Source organism: Capricornis sumatraensis, chromosome 8 (assembly GCF_032405125.1).
Source record: "Capricornis sumatraensis isolate serow.1 chromosome 8, serow.2, whole genome shotgun sequence".
Lineage (NCBI taxonomy): Eukaryota > Metazoa > Chordata > Mammalia > Artiodactyla > Bovidae > Capricornis > Capricornis sumatraensis.
Window position 1 is genome coordinate 9,825,705 of NC_091076.1, and position 16,022 is coordinate 9,841,726.

Consider the following 16,022-nt stretch of genomic DNA (forward strand, 5'->3'; position numbering starts at 1 on the left):
ACATTAGAGTGGGTTGCCATTTCCTTCTCCAATGCATGCAAGTGAAAACTGAAAGTGAAGTCGCTCAGTCCTGTCTGACTCTTCGTGACCCCATGGACAGCAGCCTAATAGAGGCAGCGCCTCTTGCTGCCAGGAGAAGGCAGAGCTATTCCTGGAGCAGCTGCCATCCTCAGAAAGATTCCTGTTGGAGGAAGCTGGTTTATAGCTCTAAAGTATTTCTTCTAACAACCTCTTCAGGAGCTTCATAACACAGGGCAGGTAAACACTGAGTTATAGTGACATGCTGAGAAAGATCGAGGGCTGGAGAAGGGGGTGACAGAGGATGAGATAGTCAGATAGCATCACTGACTCAACGGACTTGAATCTGAGCAAACTCCGGGAGAGACTGAAGGACGGGAAAGCCTGGCTTGCTGCAGTCCACGGGGTCTCAAAGAGTCAGACACGACTAAGTGATTCAACAACAAAAACAGGATACATATAGCAAATGAAGGCATGGTAATGGATACACTGTTCAAGGCAGAGTGAGAAAACAAGTGGATCCAGAACAGAACCCTGAGTGCAATGGGTTAAAAAGAATGGGAGGTAAGGAAGTCAATGGAGTGGTGACGGAACAGTTTCAGAGGTTCCTACTTTGTCTCTCCCAGACCAAAGGCTCAAGGTGGGGCCTTCCCTGGTGGTCCAGTGGTTAAGAATCTGCCCTGCAACGCAGGGGACACAGGTTCAATCGCTGGTTGAGGAACTAAGATCCCACATGCTGTGGAGCAACGAAGCCCGTGCACAATTAGAGAATCCCTGTGCTGCCATGAAAAGTCCCGCATGACGATCCTGTGTGATGCAACGAAGACCTGGTGCAGCCTAAATAAATCAAAGAATCAATGTGGGGGGTTACTCCAACTCTTATCAGTCCCAGTAAGCACTTGGGGACCAGGGATATGATGGATCACCAGGTAAGAATCCAAGGACTTCAGAGAAATGTCCTGGGACGCAGGACTTAAACCCCTGGCAAGGATTCCAGTGGGTGGGGCAAAATCACTGTTTCGGTGGCTTATAGAAGCTTTGAGAAAGCAATGGCCTCTGCTGAGTGCAACAGGTATGCTTCAGTGGCCCTAACAGATGACAGAGGAAGCAATACAGAGGCTGAAGAAAGCAGACTTGCTGGAATGGATAGATTATGTGAGGCCAGAAGACCCATCAGAGAACTGTGTTCCAAGAAAGGGCCCAGGGGACACAACATTCGCCAAGGCCATCAGGAATGCACTGCTGACAGGGGCATCAGTATCACCTGGAAGCTCAGTGGCGGTTCTCCTCTACAGTCCAGGAGAGTAAGTCACGGAGCTGACAGCCTTCCTTCCCGCTCACCCCCATCAAGTAACAGTGAAGTGAAAGTCGCTCAGTCGTGTCTGACTCTTTGCGACGCCATGGACTGTATAGTCTGTGGAATTCTCCAGGCCAGAATACTGGAGTGAGTAGCCTATCCCTTTGCCAGGGGATCTTCCTGACCCACGAATTGAACTGGGGTCTTCCGCATTGCAGGTGGATTCTTTACCAACTGAGTTATCAGGGAAGGCCCATCAAGTAATACAGGAGAGGAATTACAGAGGCAGTTAAGTTCTGCTTAACTGCCAGAAGTCAGAAAGCGCTAATTATCATAAGGCTGGCAAGACTGGAGGGTTAGCCATGGGGCCTGGAACCCATCAGAGACAACTGTAGATATGATAAACAGTGGTATCCCTAGGCGGAAGCCAATGAGGGTGCTGCTGAATTATCTACAACCTGCAGGGAGAAAGAAGAAACGAGCACAAGGCTAAGGACGATCACCACAGGAAACAGTCAAAATCTCTTTCTTAGTTCCTGGGTCTGAGCCAATTTTCACATCCCAAACCCAGTTACTGAAGAGGTAACCGAGACCCTAGGGGAAGGAGCATGAAACTATGATTCTCCCAGTTCTTCCCAAAAAGGAACTCATCATCTGCTAAAAGAACTATACATTTGGAAAAGGAGGATATGCAAACATTTTGAGGATTTTAAACACAGGACCTGAACTGACACTGATGCCTTGAGGCCCAAAGCATCATCATTATTCCCATTAGAAGAGGTAATCTCCGCAGTCCCCAAGTGTTTAGTGGAACTGATATACTCAGGAGGAACCTCTATACTGGGTCCTTGGCCTACAAGAGAAGGGCTATCACAGTGGGAAAGGCAGAGTAAAAATCTCTGAAACTCCCCTACTCTTCAGCCATGATAGTAAGTAAAAAGAAATTACCATATCCTAGGGAGTAAGGAGAAAGGGACAGAGATTACAGCCAGCATTAAAGACAGCAAGGATACGTGGGTGTGATGCTTATCATAGCCACTCGTAGAACTGAAACTCCCATCTATACACCAGGTGACATGGTAAGTTGCCAACTGAGTGCGAATACGAAAGCGCATTGCAAGTCCAAGTTACAACGCCTGAAGCCTTGCCACTTGAACCATAACATCCAAGAGATCTATGGGGTTGGAAAAATACGCACTGTGGAGCCTATGGCAGGCCCCAGTGGGCAAAACAGGCGGCTGAAATTCTAGAACAAGGTCAGGCTGTTCACAACAGAGAAATACATGCCTTTTGAGAAACAGCTCTTGGCGTGTTATTGAACACTTCATTATGAAACACAAAGTAACCAAGAACGGCCCCATTATGAGTTATATCAGACCTGCTGTCATTATAAGTTGGACCTATGAAGTCAAAACGTCAGACCAGACCAGCAGCAGTCTTTCAAAAAATGGAAAGTGTACCTCCAGAATCAAGACTAAGCAGAACCAGGGGACACAGACAAACTGCATAAGCTGGTAGCCCAGACCTCTCGATATCCACCATATTTGTAAAAGCGTCCCCACCCCTCGTGCAAAAGAACTCGCAGTCATCAGGAATGTCCTGTATAACCTGCTAAAGGAGGAAGCAAAAGCTCAAGCATGATTCACAGACGGGTCAACTTATGAGTGCCAGGTGAAAATGATGACGGCCACATTCAGAAGAGGCCTTGAAAGACAGTGGAGATAGAAAATCTGCCAGCTATCCACCTGATGATCCACCTTGTGCAGGAGAAATGGCCCAAGGTGAGACTATATACACACTCTAGGTCAGTGGCCAATGGTCTGGCCAGCTGATGAGAGGACCGGAAGGAAAAGGACTAGAAGATCAAAGGGTCTGAGGGCTGGGATAGAGAATGGTGATGGACATATGAGAGAGTGTACAAAGCCAAAGACTTCTGCATCACACACTGTGAGTGAGTGAAGTCGCTCAGTCGTGTCCGACTCTTTGCGACCCCGTGGACTGTAGCCTACCAGGCTTCTCTGTCCATGCGATTCTCCAGGCAAGAATACTGGAGTGGGTTACTATTTCCTTCTCCAGGGGATCTTCCTGACCCAGGGATCAAACCCAGGTCTCCCACATTGGAGGCAAACGCTTCAACCTCTGAGCCACCAGGGAAGCCCACATTAGTGCCCGCCAAAAAGAATCCACCACGAAAGAAAGAAACCACCAAGCAGACAGAACGACTTGGCCTTCATCAGAAAGCATGCCAGGATTCAAACCCAGGCATTCTCTTAGCCAACACAATGATTTATTAAAAAAACACGTAGGGACTTCCCTGGTGGTACAGTGGCTAAGACTCTGCACTGTTCAGTGCAGGGGGCCTGGGTGTGATTTCTCTGTGGTCAGCGAACTAAATCCTACATGCCATTACTAAAAAGAGCCCATGGGCTACCACTAACCTGGCTCAACCTAATAAATAAAATAGGGGAAAAAATGTGTAAACTCCTATTTATATTTATTTCATCCTTTGAAAATTTTTCTACCTTTTCAAATAATTGATAATGTACATAAAATATAACTTACTCTAAAAATCTTCATATCGTACGGGGTATCAGCTTTTTTGTTTGGGGGTTTGTTTGTTCTTTCCCCTGTGCCACATGGCTTTTGGGATCCTAGTTCACCAACTGGAGACTGAACCCAGGCCATCAGCAGCAAAAGTAGTTTTTTCTTAACTTATAGGAAAGAAACAATCAAAAAAGTTTGGTGACCACTGCTCTATTCTGCCATTACATAACTACTGTTGCTGCTGCTGCTGCTAAGTCACTTCTGTCTTGTCTGACTCTGTGCGACCCCACAGACAGCAACCCACCAGGTTCCTCCATCCCTGGGATTCTTATTGAATTAACAGATACGTTTGTTAGCCTAGCTCTGGAGTACTTCATATGGTTTATAGTACCTCTTACAAGTCTAAAACCAAATTCCTTACTAATGAAGCCATAATTTATAATGCCTATTTTTTTCCAAGGGAGAGATAATTCCACCAAAGTTATAGCTAACAAATCTCGTCTAACAACTGCATACTCCCAAAGGGACACACTACTTCTACAAGTACTGCACTGACAGGGTGATGCATGGAGCTGACAAAACAAGCTCCTATTCTATCTCCTTGTGCCAAAAACCAATGTAATATGAAGGTGAAGAGAGAGAGTGAAAAAGCCGGCTTAGAACTCAACATTCAAAAAACTAAGATCATGACATCTGGTCCCATCACTTCATGGTAAATAGATGGGTCAACAATGCAAACAGTGACAGATTTTATTTTGGGGGGCTTCAAAAATCACTGTTGACAGTGAGTGCAGCCATGAAATTAAAACACACTTGCTCCTTGGAAGAAAAGCTATGACAAACCTAGATGGCGTATTAAAAAGCAGAAACATTACTTTGCTGACAAAGTTCTGTAAGCTATGACCAACCTAGACAACGTATTAAAAAGCAGAGACATTACTTTGCCAACAAAGGTCCATCTCATCAAAGCTACGGTTTCCCCAATAGTCATGTATGGATGTGAGAGTTGGACTATAAAGAAAGCTGAGCACTGAAGAACTGATGCTTTTGAACTGTGGTGTTGGAGAAGACTCTTGAGAGTCCCTTGGACTGCAAGATCAAACCAGTCCATCCTAAAGGAAATCAGTCCTGAATATTCATTGGAAGGACTGATGCTGAAGCTGAAACTCCAATACTTTGGTCACCTAATGCAAAGAACTGACTCATTGGAAAAGACCCTGACGCTGGGAAAGATTGAAGTCAGGAGGAGAAGGGGACGACAGAGGATGAGATGGTTGGATGGCATCACCGACTCCATGGACATGAGTTTGAGCAAGCTCTGGGAGTTAGTAACGGGCAGGGAAGCCTGGTGGGCTGCAGTCCATGGGGTCACAAAGAGTCGGACACCACTGAGCAACTGAACTGAACTGAATTCCATTTAGTGAAGCAGTGCCTCTTGCTGCCAGGTGGGGGCAGGGTTGCTCTCTCAGAAAAATGACCAGACCCCTCTCAGCAGCTCATTTGATAAGGATTGGGTAAAGATCATTTGAAAATGTATAGGGATAGATTAACATATATTGAGTCCTACTCTGTGTCCTGTACTCTGCTAGGTCATAGGGAAACAATATATAACTTACACAGACCTGATGCCCAAACTTAGGAAGTTTATGGTGGGCAGGCAGAGTGGATTTGTCTTGGGGAGAGAGTGGTGGTGAGGAAAGTGATGAAGGGGTCTCAATGGCTATGTTCATCTGGACAGTAACCTAAAGACTGTGGAGGGGTACTGAAGAATTATGAACTGAGGCATGAGACTGGACCAACTTTTTTATTTAGGAAGATCACTCCAGCTTCAAGATGAAGAATGGATTAGAGACAGCAACCCAGGGCCAGGGAGCCAGGTTATGTCTGTTGCAAAAACCTCGAGGTCACTGAACTGAATTAGGGTAGTGGCAGTGGGGTAGCTTGGACAATTGAGTGAAATAGAAGGAGTGGGTTCAATTCATTTTGGAAATGAATTTTGTGGACCAAAAGAATTTGTGAACCATCCAAGTAATACTGTTCATCCAGAAGGCAACCGGATGCATAGCTCTGAAGCTCAGGAAAAAGATCCTGGGTTGGAGCTATAGACATTGTCGTTCAGTTGCTAAGTCCAGTCCCATTCTTTGTGACCCGGTGGACTGCAGCATGCCAGACTTCCCTGATAACAGTGGCCATTAAAATCATGGAAGTGGATAAAGTGGCCCAGGCAAAAAGTGGCCTAGTAAAAAGCTAGGCCTCTTGATGAGGGCGAAAGAGAGTGAAAAAGCTGGCTTAAAACTTAACATTCAGAAAACTAAGATTATGGCATCTGGTCCCATCATTTCATGGCAAGTAGAAGGGGGAAAAGTGGAAGGAGTGACAGATTTTATTTTCTTAGGCTCCAAAATCACTGCAGAGGTTGACTGCAGCCATGAAATTAAAAGATGCTTGCTCCTTGGAAGGAAAGCTATGACAAACTTAGACAGCATATTAAAAAAGCATATTAAGAAGCCAAAAGAGGTCCATATAATCAAAGCTATGGTTTTTCCAGTAGCCATGGAAGGATGTGAGAATTGGACCATAAAGAAAGCTGAGCACCAAAGAACTTACACTTTCCAATTGTGATGCTGGAGAAGACTCTTCGAGTCCCTTGGACTGCAAGGAGATCAAACCAGTCAATCCTAAATGAAATCAACCTTGAATAGTCATTGGAAGGACTGTTGCTGAAGCTCCAATACTTTGGCATGTGATACAAAGAGCCAACTCACCAGAAAAGACCCTGCTGCTAGGAAACATTGAAGGCAAAAGGAGAAGGGGATGACAGAGGATAAGATGGTTAGCATCACTGACTCAATGGACATGAATCTGAGCAAACTCCAGGAGAATAGTGGAGGACAGAGAAGCCTGGCATGCTGCAGTCCATGGGGTCCCAAAGGGTCGGACACAACTTAGTGGCTGAACAACATGTAACTGGAGGAACATTAATGTTTGAACAATGGGACAGAAGATATACCTCAAAGGATCATGAAGAAGTTATTAATAGCAAAAACATAAGAGGAACACTAGAAGAGGGCAGCGTCCCAAGCACTCTGGAAACAGTGTTTTAAGAAACAGGAAATGGGGTCACTGGACATGGTAGGTCAAAGGGTGTTACCACGTGTTTCTGTGATGGCATAGAAAAACCAGATTTTAAAAAAAGGAACTGGGTGAACAGGATAAAAATGTGCTATTGAGAGATCAAGTAGGATGAGAGAAGAGTGTCCTGAGAAAGAAGTGAGCAGTATTGTATAAATCCAGTGCTCTTAAACTTTAGTGTGCATACAGACCACCTGGGGATCTTGAATAAATGCAAGTGCATTTGGTCTGTGGAGAGATCTGAGATTCAGTATTTCTAACAGACATCCAGGTGATGCAAGTGTAGACAGATCTTTAAAGTAAAAGACATTTGCTGGAAAGACCAAGATAAGATGTTAGCCAGAGGGTGGCATGGTATTAGACTTCCACTGGCATATTGTCTAAAGCTCCTTCCAGAGTCAGACTTCTTGAGTTTAAATCCTGACTCTCAACAAATATTTTCTGAATGAATAAATAAATGCGCCAACAAAAGGCAATATACCCCAGGGGTTGTTAAAGTATAATCTTAAAAACTGAAAATATGACTCATAATTATATAAACACATCAAAGATTTTATTCAACCTATTAATTAACAAGGGAATAAATAAAATTTAAAACTGGTTCAAAAGAGAATGCTGGGAAAGGAGGATCATCAGCTAAAAGTCCAGATAAGAATGATATGAATTTGCCTTCTAATAGATAGATACAAAACCAGCCAATGTCTTAGAAGGCTGCTGCTGCTGCTAAGTTGCTTCAGTCATGTCCGACTCTGTGCGATCCCATAGACGGCAGCCCACCAGGCTCCCCTGTCCCTGGGATTCTCCAGGCAAGAATACTGGAGTGGGTTGCCATTTCCTTCTCCATCTTAGAAGGGAATCTTATCAAATTACAAAATACCTAGAGCAACAATAAAAAGGACATCAAACGAAGGCACACGCCCCACTGGAAAACCAGGTAATCCCCAAGTTAGGTAGGCCTGCTTTACCTTTATCAAAAGGACACCTAGTAATAACTTTTGCCTATTTCCAAGTTTTGGATCATTTTTAACAGGGTCAAAAGTAGAGACTAGATTTGAATAACAGCTCTGCCACACTAGTTATGTGTCCTTGAGTAAGTAACTTGATATAAAATTCAGTTTTCTTATTTGTAAAATGAGGATGGTAACCACAAAAACTATTTTTCAAATTGAGGTAACATGCGCCAAGCACTCAGTACAGTGCCAGGAAAGTGCCATAGAAAGCACTTCATACATGTTCACATTAAAACACCTCCACCAACTCTTTCATCTCGTTTTTCTCATTTCCCTTTATGTAACAGTCTAACCTTTTTGTACCACTTTTGCAAATATATATATATATATATATATTTTTTTTTTTTGCAAATATATTTACACATGCACACACACACATTTCATTCAGTTTTGTGTGTGGCCATCCTGCATGGATCGACCAGGGATCAAAACCGTGCCCCCTGTGGTGAAAGCTCAGAGTCTTAACCATTGTATCACCAGCAAAGTCGAATTTTCACCACAGCATTTAACTCCACTTGACGTATTATTCGTCTGTTTTTGTGTTTTCTTCCAGAATATAAGCTCCAAGGGAGCATAAGGGGACTGTCTGCTTTGTTCCTTGTTGTATCTCCTGTACCCAATAGATGCTCAACAGATAAATAGTATTGGTAAAATAAATGTTAAGTGAAGGTCATGGCCATGATCTCCAACTGCCAAGAATACTGGCTTTTTTTTTTTTTTTTTTTTTGATGTTTAGGTCACTCAACCTGTTAACAACTTCCAAAAAACATATCCAATCTTTAACACTCCCTCTTTCTAAAGTGGATTCTCTATTACTACAGAAGTTGATGCAAACTCACTCATGGGCCACCTTGGGTATACAGGCATATTCTGATTGGCTCAGAGAAAATGCTGAAAAATTTTAAGTAACATGCCAACATTTTTAAGGAGCAAATTAATCAACAATTTTGGTTTTCTGGATTCTCCTGATCAGATTTTTCAGACAATATTCTGGCAAGGCACACTCAGCAGGAGCAAAGACAAGCATATCAAGATCCCTATCAGGCTCCTATGGCTTACCTGCATTACTTATATTCCTGCAGGTGTGAGTTGAGGACTTCTGATGTATTATAAATCATTCCTATTTCCCTTTCATCATGCTTGAATCCACTTATCTGTTGCCTAAATTACTGTGACAATCTAATTAATGTCCTGTCTCAACTTACCCCTTTTTTTCCCGCCTTGCTCTGTGTAGTGTGTGGGATCTTATCTTCCCAAGCAGGAATCAAATCCATGCTCCATGCAGTGGAGGCAGAGTCTTAACCAGTCTTAACGGGACCACCAGGTTAAGTCCTGGTTTATAGGTTATTCTACCTATAGTTCAAATTATTTAGCTTTGTATTTCAAGCGCTTCTCATTTGGCCTTCCCTAGGAAATCTTTTCCAACTTTATATTCTATGATTCCCCTTCAACCCATCTTTCATGAACTATATTTATACACTTTTCCAGCTCCAATCTTGTCACTCAGATTATTTCTCTAACTTGAATTTCCTTCCTGGCTCTGTTTATCTACCCTTTAAGGCCCACAAACATTCTCCAAATACCATGCCCACAAACAACCTCCTTGCCTACTCTGGACCTTCTGAATTTTCCTTAACTTATCTGTTTCATTTTCTATACATTTTGTTACAACTTTTCAATCACCCACTTGGACAAGCATCTAACATTGTTGAATACATGAATTTAGTCTAGCTATAATAACATTTTTCAAATTGGGATTCTTTTGGTATTTGTTTTGTCACTTATGTTTCGCTGGGACATGCATGGGGACAACACTGCCACCAAAGTAGTGAAAATTGGTTCTTTTGGAGCAGGAAGAGGGCAGAAAATCCTAGATATTAAACAGAAGCTTTCTGGCCCTCTGAAGGGCCGCAGTATATAAGCAAATACACAGTTATATGTGTTAGTTGCTCAGTCATGCCCAACTCTTCACGACCCCATGGACTACAGCCCACCAGGCTCCTGTGTCCATGAGATTTTTCCACTCAAGGATATTGGAGTGGGTTCCCATTTCCTTCTCCAGGGGATCTTCCCAACTCAGGGATCGAACCCGGGTCTCCTGCACTGCAGGCAGATTCTTTACGGACTGAACTACAAGGGAAGCCCTACACAGTTATATTAAGTGTTATTAAAATTTCATGGTGGGGATTAGAGAGGGAAATGCTTTTTATTTTTAAAGGCTCCTGGAGAGAGGAAGACAGCAAGAAAAAAAATTGAGAAACAGTATCCAAGGATCATGCCATTTGTTTCCTGTGTACTTGTTTGCCCCCCAAATACCCAGAGAAGTGTGTGATAGTGATCAAAAGTGCAGGTTCCGTCATCAAGACTGCCTGGGCTGATTTGCACCTGGGCTGATATTTCTTAGCTGGGTAACTCTGAGCAAGTTAATTAACCCCTCCAGATCTCAGGCTCCTCATCCCTAACATTACCTTATGGCCTCCTCCTAGGGTTGTAGTAGTAAATGAGATCATCCAGGAGACCACACAGTAAGAGCTTAATAAATGGTTATAAAATGTACATATAATACATTTTTAAAACGGTCATGTACCCTAGGTATGCATTACAAATGATTAAACTACAACTGGTTGTCCTCAGTAACAAGGGTATAGATGACTGGAACCACCCTACCTGTCAGGCAGGAGTTGTACGCGGCTCTGCAAAAGCTTTTTACACCTAGATTCCCTCCAGGTAATCTGCATTTAGGGGCTTCCCAGGTGGCGAAGTTGGTAGATTCCTCCTGCCAAGGCAGAAGAGGAAGGAGACGCGAGTTCGATCCCAGGGTTGGGAAGATCTCTTGGAGGAGGGAGGAGCCCCTGGAGTAGGAAATGGCCTCCAGTATTCTTGCCTGGAAAATTCCATGGACAGAGGAGCCTGGCTGGCTACAGTCCATGGGATCGCAGAGTCGAACACGACTGAGCGCGCACACACACACACACACACACTGTCCTTAAAACGGCGTTTTAAATGTCGGCTAACGCTAGCCCCAATACAAGCTCCTAGCAAAATCGGACCAGACAGTAGGACAAAGGTGGCCGGTTACAAAAAATATCCTAAAACTGTTATAATATTTCAAGAGCACCTACAACCTGATTCACTTTCCCAAAACGGTTCCATGCAAGAGCCCTCCACTCGAGATCGGCCCGGGGCCCAGTAATACCTGAGTCGCCCCCCGCGCTGGGTCCCTGAGGACCAAGCCCCTGAGGACCAGGCCCAGAAGGCTCACTGGGCGGCTGGCTTGGAACCGAGATGACGCCAGCGGAGGGTTCATGAGGCTCGTGGTCCATGGATTAGGACTCTGCACGCGGATCTAGAGTGTGTGCAAGCAAGGGAATGCTCAGGGAAGGGTGTGGGTCAGTCAGCTGTGACCGACACGGGGCGTCAGTCCAGGATCTGCGCGAAGCCGGCAACTCGTCGCCTCGGCGCCAAAAGAAGTCGCAGTAAAGAACCTACGGCACCACACTAGTCGCGCCTGCGCACACCCTAAGGCGCATGCGCACCTTTTTCGCACCACCGCTTCAGGAGGCGCACTGCCTCTCGTAGCTCCTCTAGAAATCTCTACCCACAATTCACCCATCTCCCTCTGCGCTTGCGCCCGCCGTAGTCCCGCCCCCAAATCCCGTGGGCCTTTGCGAGGTAGTATTTATGTGTCTCGCGGTAGCCTCTCGGTCTCATTTATCCACAGCTCTTGGTAAGTGTGTTGGTTTGTTGAGTTTTACGAGGTAAACGCCCGTGCAAACGTGTCCGCGCCTTGGCCTCTCTTTGTGGTACCTATTGGGTTCGAGGGGGAGGAGAGAAAACGTGACCTTAGTGTTGAGGCCTTGAAGGAACAGGGGCTTTGTGAAGGACAAGATGGCGATGGCGGGCCATGCCGACGGCCTCTCTGTGATGAGACCCTTTTCACAGACCTGTACTGAACTCCGTGAGGATAAGAAACTCTGAGGAGGCCGGCCTTGCATGGCAACGCAGTCTTAGCTCCGGAAAACAAAGCGTTTATCAGACAGTGCTGACCCAATATCATTTGTTTGCAGGGTTCGGACGGGCGCCAAACGCTGAAGGATCTCAAACCGGTCTCATTGGAGTAAGTGCTCCTGGCCTCCCTTTACTGTCCTTTTTTTCTTCCTTGCTGAATATGCGGGAGTCCGACGGGATGTGCTACGGGGATGATTTCAAAAATTGAACTCTCTCTTTCTGATGGATTAGTGGAGAAAACAAAAACTCTGAGTAGCACCATCCGTAGCAGATGTTTGGGCTTTTAGCCCTGCGTTGTTAAGGCACTAACGTGGGACAGTCAACCTACGAGATATAAAAGTAAGAAAGGGTATTGTTTTTTTTCTCCCAGATGTGGTTTAATTCAAAGGAGCTTACAGATTGGAGGATGAGACAAGACTTACCCCTCTGTGGATCAAGAGTGGTGATGCTGCAGGTGGGTACCCGATGCTTTATGCAGATGGGGGGTAGAAGCACAATATCGGGATGGGACTTGCTGGTTGAAATTGCACTGGCCACTCCATGATGAATGTAAAATGACAAGCATATGCCTGAACTCAAAAATGATGTCATCTTACTACTGAGAAGTGGGCCTGGAATGCTCCAGGGTCTTTTAATGGTAGTTCTCGAGTACTAAAAAATAATGGCTCATTTTTCTGTTTCCAGCATCTCCTCACCAGTCTTGAGGAATTCAACTGCCTCCCAGGGTGAATGCAGGTAAGTTTTCAAATGGGAAGTTTGATTGTGGTCTGTGGTGTTTTCAACAACCAGGAGAGCAAATGGTCAGTGGAGCAGTGTTTTTGCTCCTTCCAGCTTGTTCCTCTTGGAATGATTTTCCTGGGGAGGGAGTCAGCAGCCCAGCAAGCAGCATAGTTTTGTGAGGGTGTGCTCTTCCCTCACCCACACATCACTCACTGTCAGATGATTTGAATTGATAATGCTGATCCTCTGTGAGGTACCACAGTTAATAGCATGTTAGAGTTCTGATGGCAGTTTCTGTTAATGAAGAAATTTTATTTCATCTTAGTATTTTGGAGTAACCATTTTCTCCCCTTTTGTAGATTGTCACAGCATTAATAGAGTCATCTGTCTTACAGTAAGTTACTTTTCAGTATTGTGGGAAATAGAGGGATTTCTCTTGTTTCTGATAATGCTGTTTCTTGATATTTTATTTTATCTTTATTGATTTCCTAGATGCCTCTTCATCTGCTCAGGATGACTCCTACAAAGAGTCAAGAGGTGAGTACTTGTAACCTTGCTTGTTGTTGCTTAACTCCAGTGCCAATGAAGAAAGCAGGCGTCCTGTCTTACCCCTGTTCTAGCCCCAGAGCCAGTAATGGTGAACCCACTGGGGCGAACTGGGAGAAAGGATGAAATTTCATTCCATGAGGAATTGTCTGAGGTACAGCAAATGAATAGCATTTGCTTGGCTTGGGTTATCCATTAACCCTAGTTAAAATAGTTTTGGTTGTTTTAGATATTTTGCTAATTACATGATCTTCTCATTCAGGAGCAGCTTGTTACTATACACACTCCTGGAAAGCCTCCAGAGTTAAAAGGTTAGTTGATTAATGTGTGTATGGCATACACCACCAAGTAGGCAGTTTCTATGATGAATCAAACTAGCTCACTATGACTTAAACAGTGAAAAGACATGAACATCTGAGAAACTGGGAAAGACAACAGTGGGGTACTGTGTGTATGGAATTTGTATCACTCATAGCTTTGTCCTTCTGTAGGTACCATTGCCAGTTACTGTTGCCCAGAGGTGAGTGGTCTCCATATGTGTTTGTGCATACAATGTATTGAGTGGGAGAAAATGCCTTTTTAGGCATCTGTGATGACTTACATGGAATCTCGTTCGGCTGATGATTTGCTGCTGAGACTCGGATATCTGATTTTCTGGGAATGGTAGCTTAGACAGGAACAGCTTATAATGCAAGAAGCAAGCATTACTGACTTAGTTGCCTTTGTGTTTTAGGTACAGCTCCTTGTCTGGTGCCTGAGAATGATTTTAGGTAAGTCTGTTATCTATGGCTGCTGTATAGAATTCACCAGTTTCTGTTTGGTACTCTGAATAACTGCAGACATGACTTGCTAAATCCAAAGTAAGTTTGTCTTTGGCCATTAGTGAACCACCCGTGACACTGCCACTCACCAGTGATGAGTTCAATACCGCCCCAGTCTGATCACTATGACTGAAAGGTATTTCTGAGCTGTGAGTTTCCCTTGGAGTAAAAAGTGACTGTAGTGGGAAGTTGAGTGGCTTTGTAGCCAACAGGAAACATTTTGGACTAGCTGGTGATTCTGTAAAATGTCCATTGAAACCTACATAGCTTTTATAGATGGGCCTGTCCTGGAGACAGTTGACTTAGTTCCCAATCTTTTGCAGGGGAAAGGAGTAAGCCATCCATATATCTGCTCAGCTCTAGTCTGAAGTTGAGAGGTGAGTAAACTTAAACACAAGGTGTGTCAAGTTAAAATTTCCCAGTGAAGAAATCCTCACAAGTCTTACTTCCTGTCCTAGTCCCAGAGCCTGTAAAGGTGAACCCACTGGGGCTGGCTGGGGGAGAAGAGGAAAGCTTGTTCCAGAGGGAACTGTCTGAGGGATCATGAGAATTACTCACCAAGGCAAAGAGGGGAATAAATGACTGGTTGAAAGGCAGATTTTCTTTTTTTCCCCCTAGATCTGAAGAAAGAACAAAGCACCCATAATGGTAAGTATCTGTTTGTGCACTTGTATTAAATACACTAACCATGTTTAAAGGATAACTGTTAAGCCCATCAGGTATATACTTGTGAAATTCCAGTTAAGAAAAAACTCATTTTTCTTTTTCTCTACAGGAATCTAATGTGGAAGATATCAAAACTGAAAAATCTTTGTACAGATTGCCTGTTCAACTTAGCATATTTGAATCATTTCAGCCTAAATAAAAATTTTTTTAAACCTTCATTGATTCCTGTGTTTGAGTGGGTCTGACTGGACAGAAATAGTCCCAGAAAGATTGTTAAATGGCTTTCCCCATTTAGCTTGGCACTTTACGTAACTCAGGGAAGTATCATTCAGGGAGTTCTGCATGAAAGTGTACTGAGTTTGAGTGACCCCTTTAACTGTGCTTAAAACCTTAAGACTTTGGGTACTAGGAGACGGTGACTCACCAGTTAAGAATAGAAAAATTGGCTGTCAACTTTTGGTATCTTGTTGACCCTATCTTTCACATGAATCTCTAAAATGGTTTCTGTGAGTTTTAACAGCCCTGGGCCTACAACCAGAACTTCAGAAGGAACTGCAATGGGGTACATTATGTCACTTCAGTCCTGTACAACCCTTTGTGACCCCATAGGCTGTATCCCACCAGGCTTCTCTGTCCATAGAATTCTGGCAAGAATGTATGTACTGTTTGCTGAGTCATGTCCAACTCTGCGACCCCAAGGACTGCAGCATGCCATGCTTTCTTGCCCTGCATCTCCCAGAGCTTATTGAAGCTCAGGTCTATTGAGTAATACCATCCAACCATGTCCCAGACAGGTGGCCTCAGGAAATGACCACCTTTATATTTCTCAATAGAACTGGGAAATGGATGAACTAGAATGCTCATCTGCTGTTGAAACGTTTAGAACATAGTTGTGTCAGAACTGGTAAAGTAGAAAGCAATTTAGGGGCTTCTCTGTTGGTCTTTTTTTGCGTTTTCATACTGTTCATGGGGTTCCCAAGGCAAAAATAAAGAAGTGGTTTGCCATTCCCTTCACCCTTGGACTGCAAAGAGATGATACCTGTCAATCCTGAAGAAAATCTGTCCTGAATTCATTGGAAGGACTGTTGAAGCTGAAGCTCCAATACTTAGGCCACCTGATACGAAGAGCTGACTCACTGGAAGAGACCCTGATGCTGGGAAAGATTGAAGACGGAGAGAAGACGACGACAGGGGATGAGATGGTTGGATGGACGTGAGTTTCAGCAAGCTCCGGGAGTTAGTGATGGACAGGGAAGACTG

The 16,022-nt window shown here is 44.2% G+C and overlaps 1 protein-coding gene, 1 long non-coding RNA gene and 9 other non-coding genes across 14 annotated transcripts in view; 10 read left to right on the forward strand and 1 right to left on the reverse strand.

Annotated features, from left to right (window-relative positions):
- The window catches only part of SLC3A2 (solute carrier family 3 member 2), a 31,264-nt gene extending 19,793 nt beyond the window's left edge, over positions 1-11,471 (reverse strand). The window contains exon 1 of the mRNA XM_068977193.1: positions 11,198-11,471. Within this exon, the coding sequence (XP_068833294.1) occupies positions 11,198-11,324 (127 nt within the window). The 5' untranslated portion in view covers positions 11,325-11,471. The remainder of the gene's footprint in view (positions 1-11,197) is intronic.
- A 444-nt stretch (positions 11,472-11,915) lies between these two features.
- Positions 11,916-11,985, forward strand: LOC138084852 (small nucleolar RNA SNORD25). Its single transcript, XR_011145259.1, has one exon. It is a non-coding gene; the product is annotated as a small nucleolar RNA SNORD25 (small nucleolar RNA).
- A 38-nt stretch (positions 11,986-12,023) lies between these two features.
- On the forward strand, positions 12,024-14,979 carry LOC138083996 (uncharacterized). Of its 4 annotated transcripts, XR_011145191.1 has the most exons (9): positions 12,024-12,118; positions 12,380-12,463; positions 12,694-12,744; positions 13,089-13,123; positions 13,222-13,266; positions 13,538-13,586; positions 13,767-14,473; positions 14,715-14,744; positions 14,872-14,942. It is a non-coding gene; the product is annotated as an uncharacterized lncRNA (long non-coding RNA). The 4 variants fall into 4 exon arrangements; XR_011145189.1 differs by having other exon boundaries at positions 13,767-14,744; positions 14,872-14,979; XR_011145190.1 differs by having other exon boundaries at positions 13,538-13,795; positions 14,009-14,968.
- LOC138084856 (small nucleolar RNA SNORD26) lies at positions 12,193-12,266 on the forward strand. Its single transcript, XR_011145263.1, has one exon. It is a non-coding gene; the product is annotated as a small nucleolar RNA SNORD26 (small nucleolar RNA).
- On the forward strand, positions 12,545-12,616 carry LOC138084855 (small nucleolar RNA SNORD27). The gene has a single exon (XR_011145262.1). It is a non-coding gene; the product is annotated as a small nucleolar RNA SNORD27 (small nucleolar RNA).
- On the forward strand, positions 12,944-13,019 carry LOC138084854 (small nucleolar RNA SNORD28). Its single transcript, XR_011145261.1, has one exon. It is a non-coding gene; the product is annotated as a small nucleolar RNA SNORD28 (small nucleolar RNA).
- LOC138084863 (small nucleolar RNA SNORD22) lies at positions 13,307-13,433 on the forward strand. Its single transcript, XR_011145270.1, has one exon. It is a non-coding gene; the product is annotated as a small nucleolar RNA SNORD22 (small nucleolar RNA).
- LOC138084853 (small nucleolar RNA SNORD29) lies at positions 13,632-13,698 on the forward strand. The gene has a single exon (XR_011145260.1). It is a non-coding gene; the product is annotated as a small nucleolar RNA SNORD29 (small nucleolar RNA).
- LOC138084857 (small nucleolar RNA SNORD30) lies at positions 13,861-13,930 on the forward strand. The gene has a single exon (XR_011145264.1). It is a non-coding gene; the product is annotated as a small nucleolar RNA SNORD30 (small nucleolar RNA).
- LOC138084859 (small nucleolar RNA SNORD31) lies at positions 14,181-14,248 on the forward strand. The gene has a single exon (XR_011145266.1). It is a non-coding gene; the product is annotated as a small nucleolar RNA SNORD31 (small nucleolar RNA).
- On the forward strand, positions 14,513-14,638 carry LOC138084862 (small nucleolar RNA SNORD22). The gene has a single exon (XR_011145269.1). It is a non-coding gene; the product is annotated as a small nucleolar RNA SNORD22 (small nucleolar RNA).
- Positions 14,980-16,022: the final 1,043 nt, after the last annotated feature.